This window comes from Anopheles cruzii, chromosome X (assembly GCF_943734635.1).
Source record: "Anopheles cruzii chromosome X, idAnoCruzAS_RS32_06, whole genome shotgun sequence".
NCBI lineage: Eukaryota > Metazoa > Arthropoda > Insecta > Diptera > Culicidae > Anopheles > Anopheles cruzii.
The window spans coordinates 10,619,874-10,643,883 of record NC_069143.1 but is presented as its reverse complement, the minus strand read 5'-3'; the positions used below and the strand labels follow the sequence as shown (position 1 = coordinate 10,643,883).

Below are 24,010 nucleotides of genomic sequence, written 5' to 3'. Positions count from 1 at the left end.
TTCTGCCCCCGTACGCGTGATGCTGCACGCTCAGCAGGCACTGCAGGCTGTTTCTGCTCCTCGCAACTGCACCACGGAAAGCAAACACGCGAAACCGTTTACTAATAAAATCATCAGCTTATATTTTAGTAAAAACTTATAACACATCAATTACACAGTTCATTTTTATTACATTTAGACTTTTTTCGTTTCTTCTTGAGCTATACGGGACAGATTTGAAATGACATTCAGGATGGTTGCTTCTGGTGGTGATGCGCCGCTAAAACCATCTGATGACCAGTAGTTTAGAGTTCAGTGCTTTGCCGCAAGCTTTACGATCGATTTTGACTGTTTCTTCCGTTTTTGCTTTCCGTTTCGAGACATGATTAGTTTTGTTTTTCTTCTTTACACAAATGTCTAAGATATTCCGTACGCAGAGTGCCGATATCGCTAATTGATTAATATCCCGCCCTCTCCGCCGCCGCTTTGTTTTCGGGTTTATTGTTTATCCTGCATCACGCCATCACACGTCTGAGTAGTATGTTTTGCTTTGCCCGGTTTTGCAAGCCCAGCTTTCGATCGCAATCGCAAACGTTTGTTAGAGTTAATCTCAAACCGACGCAAGATGTTCCCTCTCGAAAACATGATATTTTGCACGCCTGCCTGGCGTACCATTGCCACGCCATATGCCACCAGACCACCGGCGGCGACAGTAGCGATGCAAGGCGTTGCGTAGGTTTTTCGTTTTCTTGACATAATTTCACAAGGAGTATTAGACGAATGGTTGTTTGCGTTTCTTTTTTTTCGTTTTTTCTTTGTATCGTTTTCTGTTTCGTTTTCACAATCCGGTACACGCATTACGGTTTGTTTTCTCTGGCTCACAACATGAATATCTCATACAGTATTTTGTAGTGTGTATCCCTGTGTATGAATGCATATGAATATGTTGTGTGTGTGTGTGTGTGTCTGTGTGCGTACGTTTGTATACAAACACGTGTGCACGCACGTTTGGGTTTATATATATATCTGTATATATAAGAGTATATATATATAGACATATACTCTTATATACTCGTATATATGAGTTTGTGTGTGTGTGTGTGTGTATGTGTGGCTATGCATGGCTGTTTCGGTGTGGGTTTCTGTCTTTTTACGAGTTTCTGTACGTGTTTTCTTGCTGAATTCTCATGCAAAACTGTATTCGTAGCTTACCATCTATACATAGATAATTTTTCTGCACTATAATTTATGTCGCGTACCCCAATCCCCCCCCTCTCCGCCCCTCCACGATCCGTCTCATCATCAATTATATGCAATCTTATTCTCTCACTCCGCGGACATGATACTGTGCACCTGCTCCAGCTTGAATGCCAGACGCTGCTTCTGCGAAAACTCATCCTCCTCCAGCGTGACTGTCAGTTGCTCGTTGTATTTGACTGCGTACTGATAAAGCTCGTGTAGGGCGCAGTTGGTATTAAATTCGGTCGTATGCAACTGGAAACCGAAGTGGAAGCGGAAGAAAATAATAAGACAATGAACATGCGCAACACCGTAAACCATATGCTGTGGTGCCTACTTGTGTCGCTGGCGCTGCTTCGGGGAAACATAGCACACTTACCCTAGACTCTTCGGCCAGCATCGCGTTCATGTCTTGATCCGAGATGGCGGGCATTTCTCTGATGTCGTTATAGTATCGCTCGACCCATTCCCGATACGAGGGAATGTCCTTAGCGTACAGCAGCTTTGAGCTCGGAGAATCTTTCCCTGTTGATGAAATATGACACTCAGCATCTAGGTCGAACGAGAGTTTGCACGGGCACACTTACCTAGTCGGTGATCGGACGTTGAACACGAGTCCATGAACGTTTGAGCCACAACCGAAAGGCAAGAGTCCACGATATTGGACTTGTGAATATCAAAAACGAAGTTAGGATTCTTTATGAGATTCACCCAGAAGCTGCGGGAACAAAGAATACACACGTTACATATCACTTCCCCGAGTTGGGAAGAATGGGCAGATGAGCATGGGGCTCGTAACTCACCGTAACGGCAAACTGTTACTCTTCCAGGTGTGCACAACCTCCGGATCGGTAATACCATGTAAAAGCGCTTGATCGTCTAGGAAATCAAACATGTACTTTATTGCTAGTGGCAGTGCGGAGCCACGGTGTGCGGTGCTGAAGATGGTTTCGAACAGGTCGTCGACAAATTTCTGAAGCGTACCCTGTGTGTGTGAAGATGTGTAATGGTTAGTGGAACATCGGAACGATGTGCATTGTCGGGATCCGAGCCGAAACACTCACCTTAGTGGCTAACAGTCGAGTAAGGTAAATCTCCGAAACCATCTTATTAACGCGTTCACCTTCCTTCGAGCCATCGCTGTCGTGGTGTTTCACCAGGTGCCAATACTTTAGGCTGTTTTCTTGTAAATCCACGTTCATCGGGCTGCCGGCGCGACTGAACGGAGGCGACGGTGAGACGAACTTCGATATGTTTAATGTTTCGTACTTATGTATCTTCTCCGAGTATTTCTCGCCCAGCAGCGTGATATTGTAGATCGAGCTTTCCTTCGGTACGAGGCTGAGGCAGGCGCCCTCGCTGACTCGGTAGTGGTGCAGTGTGTTCAGCTTCTTCCACTCACCGTCCGTCTTCGAGGTCGAGTCCTCGTCGTACAGAATCAGTCGACCAGCGCTACCGGTGCGCCACTCGAGATCGAGATCCTCTTTGCGTGGCCGCTGGCTCCAGGGGATCGCTTTATAAATCGTATCGAGACACTTCTCCTTCACCTGCCCGATACTGTCGCAGTCGAGCACCTTGACTGGAATGTTTTCAGTGTTGGTGGGAATCATTTCGATATTATTGCACAGGATCGGCGGCTGTGTGATGCTGGCGTACACCGTGATCACCTTAAACTCGATCATCTGCCGAATGAGCTTCTCTTCGCTCAGCGAGTACCGGGCCTCGTGTGTGATCGCATCGACCGGGCCCTTGTCGATCTGGCCCTTGACCGCGCGGAACAGCATGTACAGTGGCTCACCGGCACACTCCTTCAGAAACTTGTACAGCAGAAAGGTGAACCAGGCAGACAGCATTTTCTCCGCCACCGATTCCGTGCGGCGCAGCAGCAGCTTCGGGTGTGACTTTCCGTCGATGCACTTCTCGATCAGCTCGGCCAGCAGCGTCTTTAGGATGTCGGTACAGTACTCCAGCTTGCTTTGCAGCGTAACCATGATCAGTGAGGCCACATTCACGCGCTCGCGCATCGAAAAGTAACGATTGCTCTCGAGCGTACGAATGAACAACAGCAGAAACGTTTTGTTCATCACCAGCTGGCCGAACAGGCGGAGGCCCTTTTCCTTGCGCAGCAGCTCTGGCTTCTCCCACTGCAGCACCACATGATCGTCGTGGTTCGGGAAAAGGATCTTCATCGCGTACGAGCGATACACCAGGTACGGTATGCCGCCGGACGTGATGTCACCGCCGAGGTCAGTCATCTCCGTCTGCAGTTCCGCAAATGCTTCCTTGCACTCGGCGGCAACCCGTAGCTCGAGTATGTCCATCTGCTCTTGCATGTTCTTCAGCACACGATTGTTTTCACTCGTTTTCTTACGATACGCCACGACCAACGCAACGATCACGATGAAGAACAGTGCGATCGCTACGATCACGGTAAAGATGACTGCCTTACTGTTGAAGCTCGGTAAGATGCCGGCCGACGAGTACACCATGTAGCCTATATCGAACTGGAGCGAGTTGCCGACGATCACCTTGACGTGCACCTTCTTCGTGTCCGGGTCCATGGGTGGGCGGCACGTGAGCTGCTGACGCGAAAGTGACGTTATGTTGCATACCGCGTTGTCTCCAATCTTCACCACCACGTCGCTCTCTTTGCAGGCGCGATCCATGTTGCGACCGTTGATCGTGAGGTAGTCGCTGTTGAAGTGCTTCACCTCGTCGAACTGCTGATACGTCGGGTTAGGGTAAAGCTCGAAGAAGCTACCCCACTGTGCGGACAGGTTACGCACGGCCATCACATCGTTCATGATGAAGCCGTACTCTAGTTTGAGCGGCTCGTCCGAGCTCTTGAACGGATCGTCCTGGATATCGATCTTTGGTGAAAAGCATTCCATCAGCTGCGGGTTGATTGTGTTGCACTCGTTCAACGAGATCTGCCCATTGTAGTAAACGTAAATCTGGGGCCGCTGGATGGAGCCGAAGTTTTTGCCATGCACGGCCATCTTGATGCCGCCGGCAGGAATTCCTGAACGCAACAAACAAAAGATAGCATTGTAATCTTTATCTTTATCGACCAAGAAGATGCGCTAATGACTATACCTTTCGCCGTTTTACTTTCGTGTCCCGACGTCACATAATCGATCCACGGGTTCGGCACGTACTCAAACAGATCGCCATTCAGCTCCCGTACACCGTTGTCGAAGACCATCTTCAGTTTACCATGCATCTGACTCGGTACGGCAGTGGTGCGGCAGGTGGCCTCCCGGTCGTTGGTACTCAGTATCTCGCACGCGTGCTGATCGAGGAAAGCGCGTACACGGCTGCCGGTGTTGAGGTACTTACCAACAATCTTGATCGTTGTACCACCCGCGATTGGGCCGTGCTTCGGTTCGAAGTTTTTGATTTCGGGGTCCACGAACTCGAAATCGTTCGCCGATTCCCCGCGGAAGTCCGAGATCTGCACCACGACGCGCCCCGACCGATGTGACTTTACGCCCGGTCCATCGACACTGCATACGATTTCTTTTGTCTGCACGTACAACTCCCGGAACGGCATGCAGTCGATGCCAGCGATCTTGATACCACCGTACACGTCCTCGAACTTCTTGCCCAGATTGATACCACGGATGGTAATGTTGGTGCCGCCCTCCCACGGGCCCGTTTTCGGGTCGAACGAGTGGATCTCCGGATTGGGGCAAGTCTGTTGATTGTTCAACCAGTCGGTCTTGTTTTGGCCCTCCACCTTGCCCGAGATACCGCACTGGTCCTCGACCTCACAGGTGTTCGATGACGAGCACCAGCCACACTTGTACTTCTCATCCAGCGCCAGGCACACGCCGCAACTGTCCGACATGTCTCGACACCGGTATATAACGACTGATAAAAGGGAATGAATGAATGAAATAACACGAACGAATGGTACGAAAGGATGCAACGGATGCCGAATGCAACGGTTGAAAACCCGGCCACAAAAAACCTACCGTGAATGTTATTCGGATTGTCTAGAGGTTTCGAGCCACCCCAGATGACGGCAAAGGTTGCATTCAGCTTGGACGTTTTCGCCGAGTACGTGAACTCCATCGCATCACAGTAGATCGTGTCGCCGAGCAACTGCGCGTTAACGCTCGTCACCCGACCCTCGACGTTGAATTGACACACGAAGCGTGTCTGCACGATAAACTGACCAATGATGTGCACCTTCACCTTGACCGATTTCTTGGAACCAGCCGGTACCAGAATCTCTGACCCATCGCCCGTCACGTTGATCGTCGGGCAGAAGCCGGGACCGGACCGATAGCTCGGGCCGATGCGGCTGATACCAGTCACCAGGATGTCGTTACGGCAGTTCTCCGCCGTATCGTGGGTGCAACGGTGCGCCTCCACGCACCAATCGCACGGGAACTTGGACGAAACGCACTGTGTGCAGGACAAGTGCGTACTGCAATCAAAGAACGTGAACGTGGTAGACACTATGTCTGGCCCTTGGGATGTTTTAATCGACAGTGTCGCATTGAAATGATCTGAAAGAAGGGCGGAAAGGGGCGGAAAAGGGAAACGAATATGTAGAATAATAGTTTGTCGGCACAGGACTAGCAAACAACACTCACTCTCGCCATATCCAATCTGTGGCAGCAAATCAGTCCGAGGCGTAGTGCAGTTCACACCGTTGCGCTTCTTCGTTGCGTTCGTGATGATCGGTTTCTCCATGTTGGCAAAGGTGAACGCACAAACAAGCGGTTCCTTGAGGTTGGGTAAATTTTCAATGATAAGCTCGAGGGTGCGGGCAGTAGTACGCTGTAGCTGGTGCGGCGTGACGCTCGTGATCGTGGTACATTTGCCAGACTTGTAGCTCAGCCATGACAGTGGGTCCTTCGAATTGTTCTGGCACTCATACTTCCGGCTGCACTTATTCTCGAGCGAACACCACCCGCAGAAGGGATCCTTAGCCGAAAGGCAGGAAATGCACGTGCTGTAGATGGAGCAGTCATAGATGCGAATCTTGAACAGTTTGTAGCGCGACATCAGGTAGAGGTCATCGTTTTCCGGATCGAGATGCATGTCGGGCTGGATCGGCGAGCCGACGTCAACGTTCATCGTCGCGTACTGCATCGCCGACGTGGACGACTCCATGACAATCTTTTTCAGCTGCCCCGTCTCGGTACCGATAAACACGACGGTGAAGTTGGAAGTGGCCGTTACCGCCACCGAAGTCATACGCTCTTCGGACAGTACCACTGCGAGCGAGGCAACCGCCTGCTCGCCACCGAGCGGAGAGTTGACGTCCAGGCCGCAAAAGTCCTCCCCGATCGTCTGCAGCTTGGTCGCAATGCACGGCATGTTCTGCGAGATGTAATCCAATCCACGCAGTCCCTCTCCATTGTAGCATTTCTTGATGTTGTGCATGAACTTCTTACGCACCGCTTTCAGCGAGTACACACACAGAGCAGACCGGTTGGCGGACGTTGCTTCGAACACGGCGAACAGTACATCGTCGCTCGTCGTGATCTCGAGGCTTTGGGCGAGCTCGTGGCCCGGCTTACCAACGTACGCTGCGCTTACGATTTTGAACTTCGTCCCGTCCTTGCTGGTGCAGTCCACCGGGATCTCGGTGTACGAATGGTAGTGCGAGTCGTCCTGGCATATACGCACCAGCTTGGTGATACGTTCCTTCGAGGCGTAATGGGAACTGCTTTTGTACTGAGTCGTTAGGAAGTAGGAGAACCGATCCGAGCTAAACCCATACACGTAATTGATAATGTACGTCTCGCGCGCATAATTGTTAACGAACAGCCGGGTGCCAGTCGTGACGGCGCTGGCCGCCAACTGAAACAATCGATCCCGCGCCAAACTGCGTGAGGACACTGCCGGTATTTCGCTACGGTAGGGCGAATTGTTCGTGAACGTGACCGCCACATACAGGACATTGTTCTCCGGCGACGCCAGCGGTGGGCCGGGCGCGATGAACGCGACCGTGCTCGCGTTGGCCGTGTTTGCGACGACTGCTTCCAACACCTCGTGCTCGACGGTGCTGATGTTGTGCAGGTTACGGATGTGACAGATTCCCTGGAACAGCGAACCGCACACGATCAGATTTTTCGCATTCTGGTCGATTAGCAGCACCTTGTTGACGTTGTCCATCGGCTTCTTTACGGCATCGCCCGGACACTCAAGGATCGTACACTGGTACGAATCATTTTGAGGACCCGTCGTTACGGCTGTCACGATGTTTAGATCGTTCGTTATTTGATACAGCTTATTTAGTGCTCCTATATAGACCTGCAAAAACAAAGTCGAACGCAAAAGAGATCATATAGAGATTTTTAGAACCACAACATTGTCAAGCATCCGGAACCCGGAAACAGGGGGGTCCGTAAGACCGGAAGCCATCGGACCGGGTCATAAACGTTCTATTTTTGGTGTTAATTGATGACTTTCTCAGCAATGCTACCAAAGCTTGCAGTAGGGCGATGTAAATATTCTGACCATCCGGCAACCGGAACGAATTAGTTAATAAACTCTTAAGCACGTCCTACTCGCGCTATTTTTGGCTTCAACTTGTGGAAAAAGAAATCGATGCCAGGCAACGGCCCTTTCGGCTGTACAACGAGAGGGTGAATGTTCTTAGTAAGTAGGGAGAAACTTTCTCTCTCCCACAAAAAATATGATCTTTTCCCACGCCACTGCACTGTGCTGCACTAGGCGTTTAGCAGGCAGTGAATATGCTGTACGCTTGAAGAAAATATGCTTGTATGTCCATGAAAACCCCATGAATACTTACATTCCCTGTGCTTCTGTCTACCGCTAGATGATTGAGTGTAGAATTGAAAACTATTTGACTAACTAGTCGACTGCTAAGGTCTGTGGCATTGCTTCCCTTTGCCGGGAACAAATGATTGGCCTTTGGTTGGGCACATAGTACGCCGATGAGGATGATAAGGATGATACCGTAGCGCTGGAACCGCTCCATCTCCTATAAACTCTAAAAAAAAAGAAAACAATCGGTTACACAAACTTACACGTAAGCTTCCATTGCTATCGCGTGAAATGTAATAATGATTATAATTTTGGTAAATGTAACGATAGCGACATGTAACCTTATTTGCGCAGTTGGCAAAACATTATGATGTGGAGGAAATTAAGTTTATTGTTTTCGCTAAGCGATTTTCCCAACATCAAAGAATACCAAATGGATAAAAGGAAACATTTTCCGTTAATATGTGCCAGCGAAAAACCGATTTGCACTGTTTGTACGAAACAAAAACAACGATTCGTCTCGGCCGGCCGGCAGGTGCAGGCCGATCTGGCCTTGCAACTAGGGTTAGCAAACAGCGATAGGAAACGATTACTCCTGTGTTTCTTGCCGTTTTGTAAGTTCAGCCAATGCCAATACGACTGCAACAAAGCAACCTTTTCTGGACACTACCTACCGAGCGAATCGTCGGTCCGGTCGGTCGGCTCCTCAACAAATTACCTTACCGTGCATCACCATAGCAGATACTACCCCCTCCACCCCCCCGCACCCTCCCCCCTGGGAGTCAACCATTAGGTACTGCTGCAGGGGTGATTCCATTGGTACGCTAAAAGACTTAAAGGAAAAAGCCGCTCAGTAATAGATATTACTTCGTGTACTGATTATTGCATTGTGTTGGGCGGTGGGTGTAGCAGCAGCACCACGCAGGAAGGAGCGCAGGAGTATGCGTTCCCACAACGCATGCGCTTAGGTTACACTTTCATTTGCTGTCCACCCCAGGCTGGCCACCTTTCTGTGCATCAAACGGGGGAGAGGAACACCCCAACACACGATAGCGCAAGGCTATCGGCACTGACTGTTGAAGTTCCAGTGGTGTGTCCACGCGCACAGTTGCAACAAATGTTTGCCCAAGCCCGCCGGAAAGCCGCTAAAAACGCGGTGCCCCACTGTTTTTCATAACTTTGGCTTTCCGGCCGACGCATCTACCGCTTTCTGGGGAAGTTCTGGAAAAACACACTCTAGAGTTGACAGGTTGCCTACACTGCCCACTGGTTTGCGGGTAGAATTTTTGCTGCCCTTGATGTTTGAAAACGGTTGCAAGCGAACCCACGAATGGCTGGAAAAACCGCACTACCGATTACACCGAACTGTTAAGATCGACTGGTCTGGCCGTCTGGAAAAAACTGCGTAGTTATCGTATGACTTCCACTGAGGCACTGCGGTACTGTGTGTGCTGTTGGGACCGTTTTGTCGCGATCGGTCCAAAAAGGTCCAAGGGTGGGCCGCCAGTGTTGTATACACTCTTAAAGCAAAACTTTACAGTCGCCAATTTGCTACGCTTCCGGTGCTCGGGTGATCTCACTCGACGGCGACGGTTGAGCCGACCGTACCAGAATGTGCCAACACTAAACAAAGGGTACACCAAACACAGCATCTTTTTTGAGGGTGGGTGGGTGGTGGCCCGGCGCCGTTAGGGCATCGCTAGAAATATTCCCCAAAACCAAGGGCTCGATCACACCATGGACGCCGAAGCGATATGAGTGCCGGGAAAGCCGGCTAGTAATTAACTTTTGTTTGGCCCTGACTCGAAAGGGTAAGTGGAAACAACCGTATTCGGCTATCAGCAACAGCAACTGCACAGCTGCGACGAAACCACTGCGTTTACTTTTGCTTTGAAGTGGAGCTGAATTGGTTTTGAAATAATTTTCTTATTATTCGCAGTTGAGCGCACAGCGTCAGGGTGTAAGCTGACGTCTTTTGCACAGCAACAAATCGTTAAATCGTTCCGACAACGCACTCCGGTGGCCAATCCAATGGTAATGGTAATGCCTGCAATGTCTAGCAAATGCTCTTACGCTTGCTGTGAGTAACATCCAGCTTGTAAAAACACCAAGCCGATCGGTGAATGACCGACGACGACGATGTGCGATCTTGCGAGATCTTGCGCCCCCGGGGGGTGGGGAATCAGCGAATTTATGGGACACTCTATCGCCGGGTTTCCTGTTCCAGTTGATAGCAGAGTCGAACGGGGAACTGTCGATGACGCACCCGACGCGCGGTTATTGATAGTTTATGTTCATAGGAGACCGTGGTTGATTGATGGGCAGCATCCTTTTGCAAAGCATCGCCGAACTATCGCCCCTTTTTGGTCAAGGTACCGTGTGTTCGCCCGTGTGTCAAAACTATTTCTCCAACAGCTCATTCGCACTCATATATTCGCAATCTCCTCGTTGGGGCCTCGGCCCGGGCGAAGTGCCGAATATGTCCAATATGACCAAAAAGGATTTGCGAACCATTGCGACCCCTGACCGGACAGGGCACCCTGCGAGGGAGAAGCTTCGGCACCAATCTGTAAAATCTGTAAAAAGGCACCCGCCCACTCGGGCACGCCACTCACTTACAAAGTAACAGCAGCAGGAAGGTAGGTGTGTAATGTCCGTTTCCAACCGGGGACTGGGAAAACCGACTTTTCCGTCGCCAGAGGCCAGAGGCCAGGCCTGGGCCGAAAGCTAACGTTAATTGCACGGCGCCACACACACACACACACCGGGGACGAGATGAGGGGACGATTATCGCCGCCGCTGACTGTTTTCTCTTTTCCTTTGGCCCCCCTCCTTCGTCGGCAACCATGTAGTAGAGCGTTCTGGACGCGAGCGTGGAAGCTGTGCGCTGTTCGATAGCATATTTCTCCGTTGCAACATTGGCGGCGCGGCGCGGCTCTGCTGCTGCTTATGCTCTGCTCTCTCGGTGCGCACACCCGAGGTTACAAGCCGCCATTACTTCGTGTGGGCCGCCACCGATCACGCCTTTTATATTTCCGTACTCCTCGTACCTTACAGAGTTACATGGCCGCCGCCGCCGCCGTACCTCGCTTTTTGCGAATTGTTTGGACTTTTCTTTTTGCGATTTTTTATCCTGTGGCACACGCACAACACACCAGCACACACACACAGTACACTGATTTTGTTGTTGGTCACCTGAGTCCGTTTGGCCAGCAGCACACTTTTGCCGAAGCCTATTCTTTCTCCTCCGTTTTTTTTTTCTCTGTTTTTCGTTTGGCTTCTCACAGCAAAGAATCCTTGTTTGGCGGTGTTTTCCAGAACCCAAACACCAAACACTCGCGGCGATAATTAGTCAGCGAACCAACCTCTCTTGGTGGCCTGTGGCGTGCGGAAATGAATCATTTTCGCCCGCCGATTTTCGGGGACCGCCTGATAAGTTCGCGAAATCACTCAAACTGCGACCATATGCAGTTTTCGACACTCCTGGAGAGCCGCCGCACGGGCTAAGGGTCCATTCACTTATGGCAGCGTGTAACCGCGCGCACCGTGGGTCGGCGGGGCATATTCCAGGGCGGCGCTACTGCGATGGGATATTGGGATGGGGATTGGGATGGTACAACAGTGTAACGCGCGCAACTTCACAACATTACAACGATCGGAGTAGTAACTTTGAATTTTTCACGGCCCACGGCGCCCCGTGTCTGTGCTGCTGCCTTTTTTCGATCTCTGCCTGCCTGTTCTTCTCGCAGCTTCACAAGCAGCCTCCTCCACGGACGTGTGTGTGTGTGTGTGTGTGTAAGTGACCGATTATGACTCCCGAGTAACACGGACACCCCTAGAACGCACCACCGAGACCGACCGTTCGTACGCACACATCATATTCCAGAGTCTCACTGCTCGCTCTCCCTCTCTCGCTCTCTCGTTTTTTGGCCTGGGAAGGAAGGCCGAAGCTGTCTGCCTGCCTGTGGCCGTCACTGCGCGCTGCACCAAAAGGGAACGGCTCCAGCAGACGGGATGGCCACCAGAGACCAGACCAAGCGCGCACCAACACACTACCGTTGCCGTATCTGACGAAATGTGTGTGTGTATATGCGAATCGCTTCGTACGCACAACGCATCGCCCAGCGCGCGCCCTGTCTGTCGACGTTCGAAGGACCTTACACACACACACACACAAAGGCACTGAAACAGTTTACATTCCTACTCTCTCCCGTCCCGCCCGCCCCGCCGAGGGATGTAAATCGGGCAGAAAAGCCCGAAACATGAAACAACTTCGCCAGCCTAGGGCCCTTTCGGTTCGCCCAATCCTTCCGCAAATCCTCCCGCAGGCGCTGTAAAAAAAAACGGTCCTGTGGAACGGGGCATATTTACCTGTTGTTTGTCTACTGGATTTATGACTTTACAATTATCCTACACTGAACATGGCTCAAAACTTGGGATCTCATTTTGCCGTCCACCCTTTTGCTTGTTGATTGCTTCTCTGGCGGTGGCGACTATCGCACAATATTTATCTCCGTCATGCACTGTGAAATGGGCCCCCTTCGCTGGCAGCGGACGTACCGTTGGCTATACGGCCCGGTTTTCCGTTTCAACGCACCGCGCCGCCGTAACGGTAACGGAATCGTTGTGTTACACCCCGTTCGCTGCGGGTCAACGGCAAGTTAGTTTTACCAGAGAGTGCAAAAAACCGAACACGGTGTGTCCGTGCGTCCGTGTAGGCACCTTTTCCGGGCCGCAATCGGCCCGAGCGGAGCAGTGCGTGATTTGAAAATCGCCCCGGCGAAAGGGTTAACTCTCGAACGCGGCGTACTAAACGCGTCGCCCAGCTCGGCTGTCAGGTGCGCATTCGCTGCAGTAGTGTAAATTTGGTGTCGATTTGATTTAATGGCTTTGATACACGCAAGGTAAACAGAATGTGCAGAAACATAAACAAACCGCCGTTTTGGCGATAACTTGCATTCCAGGATGGTGGTGGTGCCGATAACGAGCGTTATCGATAGTTTGCACGCTCCTGAGCGGTGCCCAAAGTGGGCAAAACGAGCCCAAACGTTTCGTTTCCGCATGACTGATTTTCACGCATTAATTTGCATTCGCTCCGAGAGCGGGCCGCCTCCGTTTGCCACTGTGTGTCACCGGAGCCGGATAAATGGCCGCAGAAAGCCCTCGGTTTCCGGTCGGTTTCGAGCAACTTGGCCACCATCGAGTCACCGCCGAGGCCACCGAAAACTGGTGCTGGTGTTTGAGCTGTTTGGCGCGATCGTTTCCTGTTTCAAGCTTGTAACGATCGATCGGATCGGCCAGTAGGTGGTGGTTCGAAAGGTCACTAAAATCGTTCCGTTTCGGCCGCAGCCTCGAACCACTTGAACAAACCCATGGTTCGACCAGCTTGCCGGAATGAACCGCCCGATGATGTGTGCGCTCGTGGTGTTTGAGATGTTAACCGGAACACCCGCAGGCACCGGGCTCTTGCGTTACGCGCCACCCCCGTCAAAGGTCCGCACGCAGTAACGGTGGCGCCAGTAACGAGCTATGCTACGATTCGCTGTTTTGCGCGCTCTCTCTCTATTAAATAAACCATTCACAAACCCGAGATGCAGATGATTCCGTGAACGTAAAAAAAAAAACACAATGTTTGCTAGCCCCTGACCAACCAACCTGGCGGGTGTTTGGCGGGTGCACCGGTGTGCAACCCGTTTCTCTTCCCCGGACTAACCTGACATCTACCAAAATCTGTTCCCTCCTTGTTAAACATTGCAGCCAACATTGTCGGTCCGTAGAAATGTGCCGCCGTGCGTACTTATTGAGCGCTGTGTCGCCGCATGTAAGTAGAGAATGCACACCGCATCGGGACCGCCCCCCCCCCTCCGCCCAGTCAGGGTCAGGGAGTCCATCGCCCGAGTCCTCGATCAAGCACCGGGGGGCTTCTGTAATTACGGAACGGGCAAAAAAGGGAGAAAAAGACAGACAACAAAAATACGATTGGCACAACGGCAAAGGGGCGCTAGCGTTGCTAGACGCGACGCGGCCACGCGGCCCCAAAACCGAGTGATTAAATATTCACCAACTCTATCGCTTTCTCTTTTCCCGCAGCATGGAATACAAAAACGAAGGTAATCGCTTGCTAGCCCTGTTTGGTTACGATACACGAGCGTGTGGGCCGTGCGCCACGTGGGCGGCGCCACGTGGGCCACGCTCGAAATAATTGCGCGCGCGCTCGGTTCAAATCGACCGTTACATGTTGCGTTTGGGTCAGCGGTGCCGATGCGCCGCCTATTATAGATTTAGTCCCCGTGTGACCCTTGCTACCCAATCCTACCTACCACCCAGCTATGGGGGGGTGTCCACCCCCGTGTCCCCCCCCCCCCCCCATTCTCCGACTGTCTATCGGTTGACGTGACTTTAGTTTAACCACCACCCCCCACCACACAACACGGTTTTTTCAACGATCTCTCTTGACTGCATTGTAGGGCACAGTGGCGTGAACCAGCTCGGGGGTATCTTCGTGGGCGGCCGCCCGTTACCCGATTCGACGCGCCAGCGGATCGTGGAGCTGGCGCACGCGGGCGCCCGACCATGTGACATATCGCGCATCCTGCAAGTTTCCAACGGCTGTGTCAGCAAAATCCTGGGACGGTAAGTAGCCACCCCCGGGGGAAGGCGAAAGCCCGCCAGCCAGTCACTAATCCCCACCCCCTTTGTCGGTCCAGATACTATGAAACCGGAAGCATCCGGCCCCGTGCCATCGGAGGATCGAAGCCGCGCGTGGCGACGCCCGAGGTTGTGAACAAAATTTCCCAGTTCAAAAATAACTGCCCCAACATTTTCGCCTGGGAAATCCGGGACAAGCTACTGAACGAGCGTATCTGCACACCGGAGAACATACCGAGCGTAAGCTCACTACTACCAATACTACATAGCCTAGACTAGCCCCACTACTACGATGTATCTGGTCCGCTCCGCTCAACCTTCCCCCCCCCCCCCCCTCCATCTAGGTTTCCTCAATCAACCGGGTCCTGCGCAACCTGACGGCCCAGAAGGAGTTTAGCAAAAAGCCACACACACAGGACGCGCTCAGCGACGGGCAGGTGGTGAACTATTTGCCCGCCGGCAAGTCGCTCAACGACGCCCAGTTCATCCACTACAAGTACGGCGACGGCTGCCGGGCGGTGCAGAGCGGGGCGGAGTCGGTGCTGCGGATCAACGACGCGTACCGGTTGGCGGTCGGGCCGGCGGTCGGCGACCCGGAAGCGAAAGCGTTCCATGCGGACCATGACACCAAGGGTAACCCGGGGTTCATGAAGCACTGCTTCACCAACCTGGACGCTGCCTCCGCCGCCGCCGCTGCTGCCGCCGCCGCGGCCGCCGCTTCCTCGGGCACACCGAAGCAAACGTTCGTCGACAGCGACACGGAGCGGCTGAGCCTGAAGCGGAAGCTACAGCGCAACCGGACCTCGTTCACCGTCGATCAGATCGAGTTTCTCGAGAAGGAGTTCGAGCGAACGCACTACCCGGACGTGTTCTCGCGCGAACGGCTCTCGTCGAAAACCAACCTCCCAGAGGCCCGGATACAGGTAGGTGAAGGTGACGGTGAAGTGCCCGTCCGTCTAACGTCACGTTCCGTTCCCGGTTTTTTAGGTGTGGTTCTCCAACCGGCGGGCCAAGTGGAGGCGCGAGGAAAAGCAACGATCGCAGGCCGTGTCCGAGGGCTCATCGTCGGCAGCGGCGGCGGCGGCTGCAGCTGCAGCGGCGGCCGCGGCGGCCGTACAGAATGCGTCCATCTCGTCCTGCTCGCTTAACCTGGCCGCACCGCTCGTGACGCACGTGTACGACTCGAACATGTGCGTCGAGGACTCGAACAGTAACTACCTGAGCAAAACGTACCCACTGGAGTCGTCCTTCCAGAGCCTGGAGGCGCTCAAGTCGGCGGCCCCACCCACCGGCGGCGGCCAGCACCCGGTGGTGGTGCAGCAGCAACACTCGCCCGCCGCCATGTCGTTCAAGCTGGCGTTTCCCAACGCACCGGCCAACGGGGGAGATGTCGGTGGGCCGAACGGCGGTGGTGGTGGTAGCAGCGGTAACGCGGCTGGCAGTGATGGTGGCGGTGGCGGCGGCGGTGCCCCCGTCAGTTCCGCTCCGACGCTCGATGCGTCCACCTGCTCGAACCTGATGGGCACCGTTTCACTAAGCAATAGCAGTAGCTTCTCACACGTACCTACCTCGGATGATAAGTCGTTGTACAATCACTTTGCCTACTCGGCCGCCGCCGCCGCCAACATGCACCACAGCTACACGGCCGCGGCCGCCGCCGCCGTCGATCCGTCCTACAACGGGATGTACTTGAAGAACCAGCTGTACAACCTGCCCCCGAACGCCGGCGTCCTCAGCTTCCAGTCGACGCTCGAGTGGAACAAAAGTTAATGGCAGGGAGCCGCCTTCGAGCCGGCTCAATCACTACCGATCATCGGCGACAAGTACTAAGTATCTCTCTCGACCCCGGCAACCCCGGGCGGTCGCCATTTTTGCCTTTCATTTGTTTTTAAATGTTTTTCCGTTGTCGTGCTTCTGCGTGCGAAAAGTAACGCTCATACCTCCGCTCCGGGACCTCTACGCCGCGGCGCCTTCCGGGGCGCCCGAGTTGTGTGATTTCGAGAGAGAGAGAGAGAGAGAGAGAGAGAGAGAGAGAGAGAGGTCGGGGAGGGACAAAACACGAACAGTAGCAAAGTAGAAACAATATAGATCACACACATATATATATAGGGTGGACGGGGTGCAATGGGGTACAAAGCGGAGGGGGGGGGGGGGCGGAAGTATATTGAGTGAGCTCGCCAGCCCGCCAGCCCGCCCGCTGGACCCTCCCACGGAACGTACGCGCGTTTCACCAGGGCGCGTGTGCCCTATAGAGTAGTGCCAAATAATGTTACACAATCGGATAATATCATTACAAACAAAACAAAAAGATATATATTCTTTCATATTCAGTGGGCGTGGGCGCTTGATCGGCTATATGCCCGACCGGACAGGACGATGGTTGTTCTCATGTTTGAAGTATATAAGTATTTTTATAAAACAAAACAAAACCCGTGACCAACCCGTAATCGGTGCGACAGTGCGAGGTCGCACAAATCGGACAAATAAGTAGAGTGGAACAGTGGAACGATGGAAGAACGTCCGCAAAGGCACAGTGCGAAGCTGCGAAGTATCCACGCACGCGCAAGTCCTGACAGCTGCGGAACGCAGTGAAACAATAAATAGTCAAGTACGCACAATCAAAGGGTTCTTCCGCTGGTGTTACGTTCTTCGCCGGAAGTGTGTGTGCCCATGGGATGTTGCATTTCTTTCGCCAACACACGAAACCGAACCCTTCTCCCTCATACTTCCCGGGGAACCGAAAACTTCCCGAATCGAATCAACTTCTTTTTTCAAATAAAAATTCACAGCTCGACTTGTGGCAAATGGTTACGCAAATCGGAACCCTTATATAGTTGTATAGTGTGTGCCAAGCGAACGGTGCGCTTCCGGGTTCTGGTGGTTGGCTAATTTCTTTCATTCGTACGAAACTGACAAAACAAGGCCAGCAAAACAGCTTAAAGACAGTATCGGATTTTCAGCGGTTGTTGTTTTTTTGTTTGTTTTTGTTTTCTTTTACTCAGATTTGCTTTTGATTTACGTCTGAGCGTAATGCTTGCGGTATGCGGCGTGGGGTGGCATAATGCGCGCCGGGGATCAATTTCTTGGTTTTCCATTTGTGTTGTTTGTTTTCCTCCTTTTGCTCGTTTGTTTGTTTGTTTTTTGATCATATATGTAATTCATGTTACTTATCAATTCACACACATCAAGTCCCACCAAGTGTCGTCTCGTTCGATATTATTCTTACATATATAAATGTTTAATGACAAAAAAAATAAGTTTCATCTGGTGAAGAGAGTGTGTGCGGGCGTGCGTGCGTGTGTGCGTGTTCGCGTTGGAAGATTTCGCCCGTGGTACCGCGCTCCACACGTTTGCTCCTGCACATCCTGCTCTCTCCATAAATGCGTGTGTCCGGTAAAGTTCCTTTCTGTGCTACATTTTCACTACCTCCCTTCCCTCTTCACTCACACTTTCCTCTAGCTTCCTCCCGCCCTCCCTCCTACCCCATCCGCCCGCCCCCCTCTCGCTCACCCGTTTTCTCTGTGTCTTTCTGTGCTTCTCTCACAAACGGTGCTCCCGGAAAAAGCTATGAAAATCCGGCCCGGCCCGGCCCGGCCACGGGCTAGTGTGGCGAGATCGAGAACGTGCCCGGCTCTACACTCATCCCTTCAGCACGTTCTCACTCTTTAGGAACTCGTCGGTTAAGTCTAGGCCATTGCGCTGCACCGGGCTGTGCGCGAACGGGTGGCAGTCGTCGTTCGCCTGCTGCTGCTGCTGGTGTTGCTGTTGCTGTTGCTGTTGCTGTTGCTGTTGCTGATGGTGGTGGTGCTCGCGCATGGCCGCCCGCAGGTGCTCGCCCGTCGGATCGAAGGTGGCACAGGTGTCGCCAGAGCGCGTGTCCTCGTGGCAACGACCGAGCGACGGACCGTGCGGATTGTGCGCGTGCCCCAGCAGACTACCGAGCGGGACGCCACCGGAGCCCGCGGATCCACCGCCACCAATGCCACCGCCACCACCACCGAGGCCGCCGCCGATACCGTTGCCGAGGCCGCCGCCGATGCCGTTGCCGATGCTGGCGTTGGACGAGACGACGGCCTGCGCCTGCGAGACGGCGAGCCGCAGGGCGGCCTCGGCCTGCGAGCGCAGGATCGCTTCCGCCTGCTGGATCCGTATCGCCGTCTCCGAGGTGGCCGGACAGTGGTTCTGACCGAGCGGGGACTCTGTAGACGCCACGGGATATTTTTGACGGTTAGCTAGTGGGTATTTGGAGTCGTTAAAACTAAGCATATTACTTTTCTTCTTCAACGGACCAAGGTTCGCGTTACCGTGCAGGTCGCCGCCGTGCATGGCGGAGCTGTTCTTGAACGTCTGCCCGATGCGCATGGCCGTCGCCAGGTTCACGACGGCCGCCTGCACGGCGGACGGCGTCCCGTCCGCCGGCAGCATCAGGTCCGGCTCGAACTTTGGCTCCTGTATCATCATCATGCGCGAAAATTGACTATTATTGTTATCCATCGTATTGCCTCCGCCCCCACCGCCCCCACCACACAGGGGCCCGTCACCGGCGCCCCCTCCCGCCGTCCCTCCTCCGCCCGGTTCACCACCGGTGCCGATCAGGCCGGAGACGCCACTGCCGTTGTTGCCGCCGCCGAGCGTCGCCCCGAACGGGAGCCCGTGTGGGTTCGGCAACCGATGGTTATCGAATACCGTGGACCCACCACCCGCCCCGCTCCCGCTGCCCCCTTCCCCAACGGTGCCCGTCGTCCCACCGCCATCGCCATTCTTCTCCGAGCCCATCGTGGACGAGTTTTCCGAGTAGTTCAGCGGGGAGATGCTGTTGTGGGTCAGCTCCTTGACGGCGGCCATCGGGTTCGAGAGACCGGCCATACCCACCAGGCCTGACTCCTTCTCTCGCTGCTCGACCACGGCCTTGGTGAACATGTACTGGGCCGCAAACTGGTGCTTCGGGTCCATCTTCATGTGCTCGATGTGCGTAATCAACCCTGAAACGGGGGGGTGGGAACGGAACCGACTGTATGAGTTCGGGGGCTGAACATCAAAAGCTGGCAGCGCTCTTACCCGATTCATGCGTAAACACCGCCTGGCACACCGAGCACGGCCACATCTGCAAGTTGGATCGGAATGTCGGGGTCCGCGGGTGCGTCAGCAGATGCTTCCGGAGGCAGCCCTCGTTGACGTAGTGCTTGCCACACATCGGGCAGGGGTGGTTCGCCACGCGCCGTTTAACTGAAACGAAACCGGGGCCGGGCATCAGTCGCAGTCGGACTCGGGATCGTCGCTCGGAAGCACCATGGTCGAGAACTTACCAGCCACTTCTTTGTGTGTGTACTTGATGTGCTCGTTCAGCGCTTCGACGCCGAGGAAAATTTTGCTGCACACATTGCACGTCACACTGTTGGAGTTGCTGATCAGAGCCGCATGCTGCTGCAGTACGCCCAGGTGTAGTTGTAACTCCTGTTAAAAAAAAACAAAACCACCAGTTAGCAGTTAGCACAACCCATATCTTATCATATCTTCTAATGTTGGCTAAAGTGGTGACCCCGACTCATAACCTCAACGCTCATGAAACCAAGAGCAGCCACAATAAGACCTGCGGCGGCTTCTTGACAACGGACAACCAGCATCGCGCGAAGCTACAAGACCAACACCTTCCAGCGAACCCATTCCAGAGTTCTCCAACGACATTGCGCAAGAAATCAGATCATCACCGAATCCTCAACCGGCGTCACGAGGTGACATCGTCGATTTCCCCTCCGACGGCCACTGACGGTCAGTCTGGCAAGGGCGTACTGTGGCGGCTCCCCAAGCCCAAGCGCGTCAAACCTACTCGGCTCCATCTGTCGCTGGTCGAGGAGAGTTATTCAGCCGGTGCTCTCGCTCAAAGATCTAGAGGGTCGGCTCATTACCAACAACAGAGTGATCACTAAATAAAATAACATGGCTAAACCTACCTTGGAGGTGTGGGTCCGTAAACTGGACTCGGTAGCGAAGCCCTTGCCGCACAGGTTACAGTGGAATGGGCGACTCTTGGCACGCTCGACTTGGGCATCGTGGTTTCGTAAATGCTGTTGCAAGTTGGAAAGCTGAATAAATGCGCGACCGCAGTCTGGCAGGTGGCACTTGTACGGGCGTTCACCTATAGTTCGAAAAGGTCAATCGGGGGAGGCGGGATCGAATGGATAATGGCGCGCACAACGAGGTGGTGACAGACGAAACAAAAAAGAGTTGATAATACACATACACACACACACACACACGGCTAGCTTCGTCGGATGTCGGGTCGAGGCCAAATTACTGCCACAGCGATCGACAGCCAATGTCTGGCCTTACCGCACCAGAGAGAGAGAGAGAGAGGAGCGAGCAGTAATTTGCAGCCGAAGCCACCGCACCGAGATGCTAGCGGTGGCGTGATACAAAATACAATCGGATACACTATAGAATGCCATAATTTGTTTGTAAAACAGTCAACACGTAACGTGAATTGTTTGGTTTTTCGGTATGGTTGCCCAGCGCCCCGGCTACAAGTCTGATGCGGGGATTGTCAGCACAACACTACTCTACAGTGGTGCGTTCAGATTAGGCAAAAACAGTCCCGTTAGGGAGGGCCGCAAGATGCTGGTCCTAGACGGGAGAAAGACTGAGTCCGAGTAGCGAACCCCGCGAAATCCTATCCTAAGCGCTGGGCGCTTCAGTAATAACCAGACGTACTGACCCCAGTGCGGGGGATACGTCGCGCCAAGCAGCGCCATTTGACACATCGCCTTCGTCACTTACCAGACTGGGTAGGCAAGCCGGTGACAGGTCGCTACGCTACTCACAACTGCCGTACTAACCTCGGTTACGTTCTACTTTACTTTACTGTGTGCGCGAACTGTTGCATTTCTGTCAAGGAGCTGCCAACCACCGTGTCACCAGAGAGTCCGAGGAGGAACCGACGAGTCGACGCCATGCCGGCACTGTTGTTACCGGTATGCAGGCGCGTGTGCTGCTGCACATGGGAAAGCTGCTTGAACTTTCGATCACAGTAGGAACATTTGTAGGGTTTCTCGCCGGTGTGGACGCGGATGTGCTGCACCAGCTGATGGTTGGAGGAGAAGCTCTTCAAGCACTGCTGGCACTGGTGCGGTTTGTTTTCCGGTGCCGCTAGCTGTGGCAGCAGGTTCTGCACCGACAGGATGTCGCCCGTGCAGTTGAGCTCGGCGGCGGCGGCGGCCCCCGGTACGGCGCACAGGTCCCGGACGTGTTGTATCTGCATTCTGACTCTGTACCGTCCGTTGCGGGTCCGTTGCGAGAAAGAGCAAGAAAAGAGACCAGAGAACCAGGGGCAAGCTCCTGGATAATTAAATTGGCACAACTTGAAACCGTAGTAGTAGTAGCAGTAGTAGTAGCAGTAGTAGCAGTAGTAGGTAGTAGACGGTTGACACGCGCAACTCGATCGCCCAGTTCTTCACTTTCGTACAACAACGGATGGGGTTGGGGGGGGAGAGGTACTGCCGGGATCCGAGATCGAAGCTAGAGTAGGTGAGGCAGCATCCATTCGGTGCCATTTGCGCGACAAACCCAACCGTAACACAACCGCTCTTCATCAGCTCTTCTTTGCGACTTTGCTGTCAGTGTCACCGGAATACCAGGGAGCCCGTTCACACCAGTTAGTGCCTAGGTAGAAACCAAGCGAATGTATGAATCTGTTTCCAATCTGCTATCGGTACAGCCAACAAAAATAACTAGCGCTCGCGGCAGTTAGTGCAAAACGCTAACGGTTGGCATCGCCGCCATTCCTGGGCCGAGAGTGCCTGGGAAGCTGGAGCCCCCTAAAACGCTGTCGTTTCACCAAACCGCCCAACTCAAACCGCCCACTAGCCACCGTGGTACGTGGCGATGATTTGTTTAAAACCTGCCCGTGTCTTGCCTGGGCGGAAGGCGTGCGTTGTTTAATAAGAGTTGCGCTTTCGCCGCTCGGCGTTGGCGTTGGCGGGCGGACTTCGGGTTTGGAACGGCGGAACGCACATAAGACACCGAGCCCGGAGATATCTATCCGAGGTCTGGGTCGAAATGGAAAAACGCCCAGTCCCAAGAAACCGTCCATTTTTAGCCATTTCCCCGAGTGCAGAGCAGCCAAAAAACAAATTTCAAGTACTACCGTTCGGCAACTACCGATGCAGTGCACACTCCGTCCGCGTCCGATGTTTTCACACTTTGGCACTGTTCGGACAATGGCCGCGCGCGCTCGTGGTGCTCCGCGGAAAGTTTTACCAACCCGCCAACCATTATCAGCAGCACGGAACACGCCCAGCAAGGACGTGTTCGCTGTTAAACAACTAACCCCCGTTCGCCGGTGGTCGTGGTGCGGGTTCTCGGGTGCTCGGAACTGCCTGGACCCAACGGATTGTAACCCGCCCGCCATGGGGCACTTATGGGCCCAGGAAAAATGGAGGACGTAGGCATTGCAGTCGTCGGGGCTTTTCCTTTTCGGCCACGGCGTTTTTTTTTTTTGCTCAGCTGACTGAATTGACTTGGAATTTGTTTGTTGTAGTAGAGGTTGTTGTTGTTGTTGGTTGTTGTTGATGTGGTTTCCTCACCTCGACAGCGTTCGATTGCCTCTTTGGTCGTGTGAATCTTTTGCAAAACGGCAATACTAATCATGACCCGCCGCCGGGCCACCAGTTTCCTCATCAAGTTTGCTCGAAGCTTTCGAAACACAAAAAACATATCCTGTTGGCTCTGGAACGGTACCAGGGACGTGCTACACTACCTCTGTGAGATTTGAGACTTTAAAATGGATTCAATCGAGAACATGATTTTCGTTTAATTAGTGTGCGTCGGCGTCGGCTCTAGGGAAGTGTGATGCGCATCCGCTCCGCGATCCAACGGCCGGCTTCCTCGCTTCGCTTCTTCTGCTTCTTCTGCTTCTAATTTTCTTTTTTCCTACTCTTCTTTTCGCTTCGTTTCGCTCAACACTTTCGCTCAACGTTGTCCGTCAATCGTTTCGCGGCGCGTTGCGTCCCCGTGCTTGCCGTGAGCGAGCGTTCCGTGCCGTCTGGCCCTCGGTCTGGCCACCGGATTCGCTCGGATTCGCCCGGAACCGAACCCGGAATGTCTGGAAATCTACCGCGTACGAGGCGTTGAGTGCATCGCGCAGCGGTTCTACTTTTAAACGCGACTCTCGGGAGTGGATTTTCAGTGGAAAAATTTCAAATTTTCGAATTCAATTCAGGGGCAAGCTCTGGAACGGCCTTTAACTAGTCACGGAAGGGCGGCTTCGGGCGGCAAAGGGACACTAGGGATTGGAACCGGACTGGACCGGGGGTTCCGGCTATAGGGCGAACCAGGGAGGGATTCGGAGGGGACCAGACTTCTTGGGAGGCTTGGCGCACACGGTCTGCCCGCCCACAGG

At 53.5% G+C, this 24,010-nt stretch overlaps 3 protein-coding genes across 3 annotated transcripts; 1 reads left to right on the top strand and 2 right to left on the bottom strand.

The window, feature by feature from the left end:
- Positions 1-1,277: 1,277 nt before the first annotated feature.
- LOC128269626 (plexin-A2) lies at positions 1,278-8,182 on the bottom strand. Its single transcript, XM_053007046.1, has 9 exons — positions 7,994-8,182; positions 5,823-7,491; positions 5,196-5,735; positions 4,315-5,091; positions 2,283-4,240; positions 2,022-2,203; positions 1,806-1,936; positions 1,598-1,743; positions 1,278-1,473 (listed from the first exon to the last, which is right to left on the bottom strand). The coding sequence occupies exons 1-9, from the start codon at positions 8,180-8,182 to the stop codon at positions 1,306-1,308; spliced, it is 5,760 nt and encodes a 1,919-aa protein (XP_052863006.1). The 3' UTR covers positions 1,278-1,305.
- A 4,670-nt stretch (positions 8,183-12,852) lies between these two features.
- LOC128269194 (paired box protein Pax-6-like) lies at positions 12,853-16,391 on the top strand. The gene is made up of 7 exons (XM_053006591.1): positions 12,853-12,872; positions 14,059-14,078; positions 14,436-14,601; positions 14,676-14,856; positions 14,961-15,155; positions 15,249-15,539; positions 15,604-16,391. Exons 1-7 carry the CDS (start codon positions 12,853-12,855, stop codon positions 16,384-16,386), a joined length of 1,656 nt encoding a protein of 551 aa, XP_052862551.1. The 3' UTR covers positions 16,387-16,391.
- A 1,741-nt stretch (positions 16,392-18,132) lies between these two features.
- On the bottom strand, positions 18,133-21,943 carry LOC128269187 (uncharacterized). Its single transcript, XM_053006580.1, has 6 exons — positions 21,583-21,943; positions 20,568-20,752; positions 19,923-20,070; positions 19,675-19,842; positions 18,906-19,598; positions 18,133-18,848 (listed from the first exon to the last, which is right to left on the bottom strand). Exons 1-6 carry the CDS (start codon positions 21,869-21,871, stop codon positions 18,256-18,258), a joined length of 2,076 nt encoding a protein of 691 aa, XP_052862540.1. The 5' UTR covers positions 21,872-21,943; the 3' UTR covers positions 18,133-18,255.
- Between the last annotated feature and the right edge of the window lie 2,067 nt (positions 21,944-24,010).

Excerpts from the sequence above, each read along its gene's own strand:
- LOC128269626 (XM_053007046.1), bottom strand. The coding sequence starts at position 8,182 with ATGGAGCGGTTCCAGCGCTACGGTATCATCCTTATCATCCTCATCGGC. Across the intron at positions 5,092-5,195 it reads CAATCCGAATAACATTCACG|TCGTTATATACCGGTGTCGA; the intron begins GTAGGTTTTTTG and ends CCCTTTTATCAG. Across the intron at positions 1,937-2,021 it reads AGTAACAGTTTGCCGTTACG|CTTCTGGGTGAATCTCATAA; the intron begins GTGAGTTACGAG and ends TTGTTCCCGCAG.
- LOC128269194 (XM_053006591.1), top strand. The coding sequence starts at position 12,853 with ATGGCTTTGATACACGCAAG. Across the intron at positions 14,079-14,435 it reads CATGGAATACAAAAACGAAG|GGCACAGTGGCGTGAACCAG; the intron begins GTAATCGCTTGC and ends ACTGCATTGTAG. Across the intron at positions 14,857-14,960 it reads CACCGGAGAACATACCGAGC|GTTTCCTCAATCAACCGGGT; the intron begins GTAAGCTCACTA and ends CCCTCCATCTAG.
- LOC128269187 (XM_053006580.1), bottom strand. The coding sequence starts at position 21,871 with ATGCAGATACAACACGTCCGGGACCTGTGCGCCGTACCGGGGGCCGCC. Across the intron at positions 20,753-21,582 it reads GCACACGCGCCTGCATACCG|GTGAACGCCCGTACAAGTGC; the intron begins GTAACAACAGTG and ends TTCGAACTATAG. Across the intron at positions 20,071-20,567 it reads TACGGACCCACACCTCCAAG|GAGTTACAACTACACCTGGG; the intron begins GTAGGTTTAGCC and ends TTTTTTTAACAG.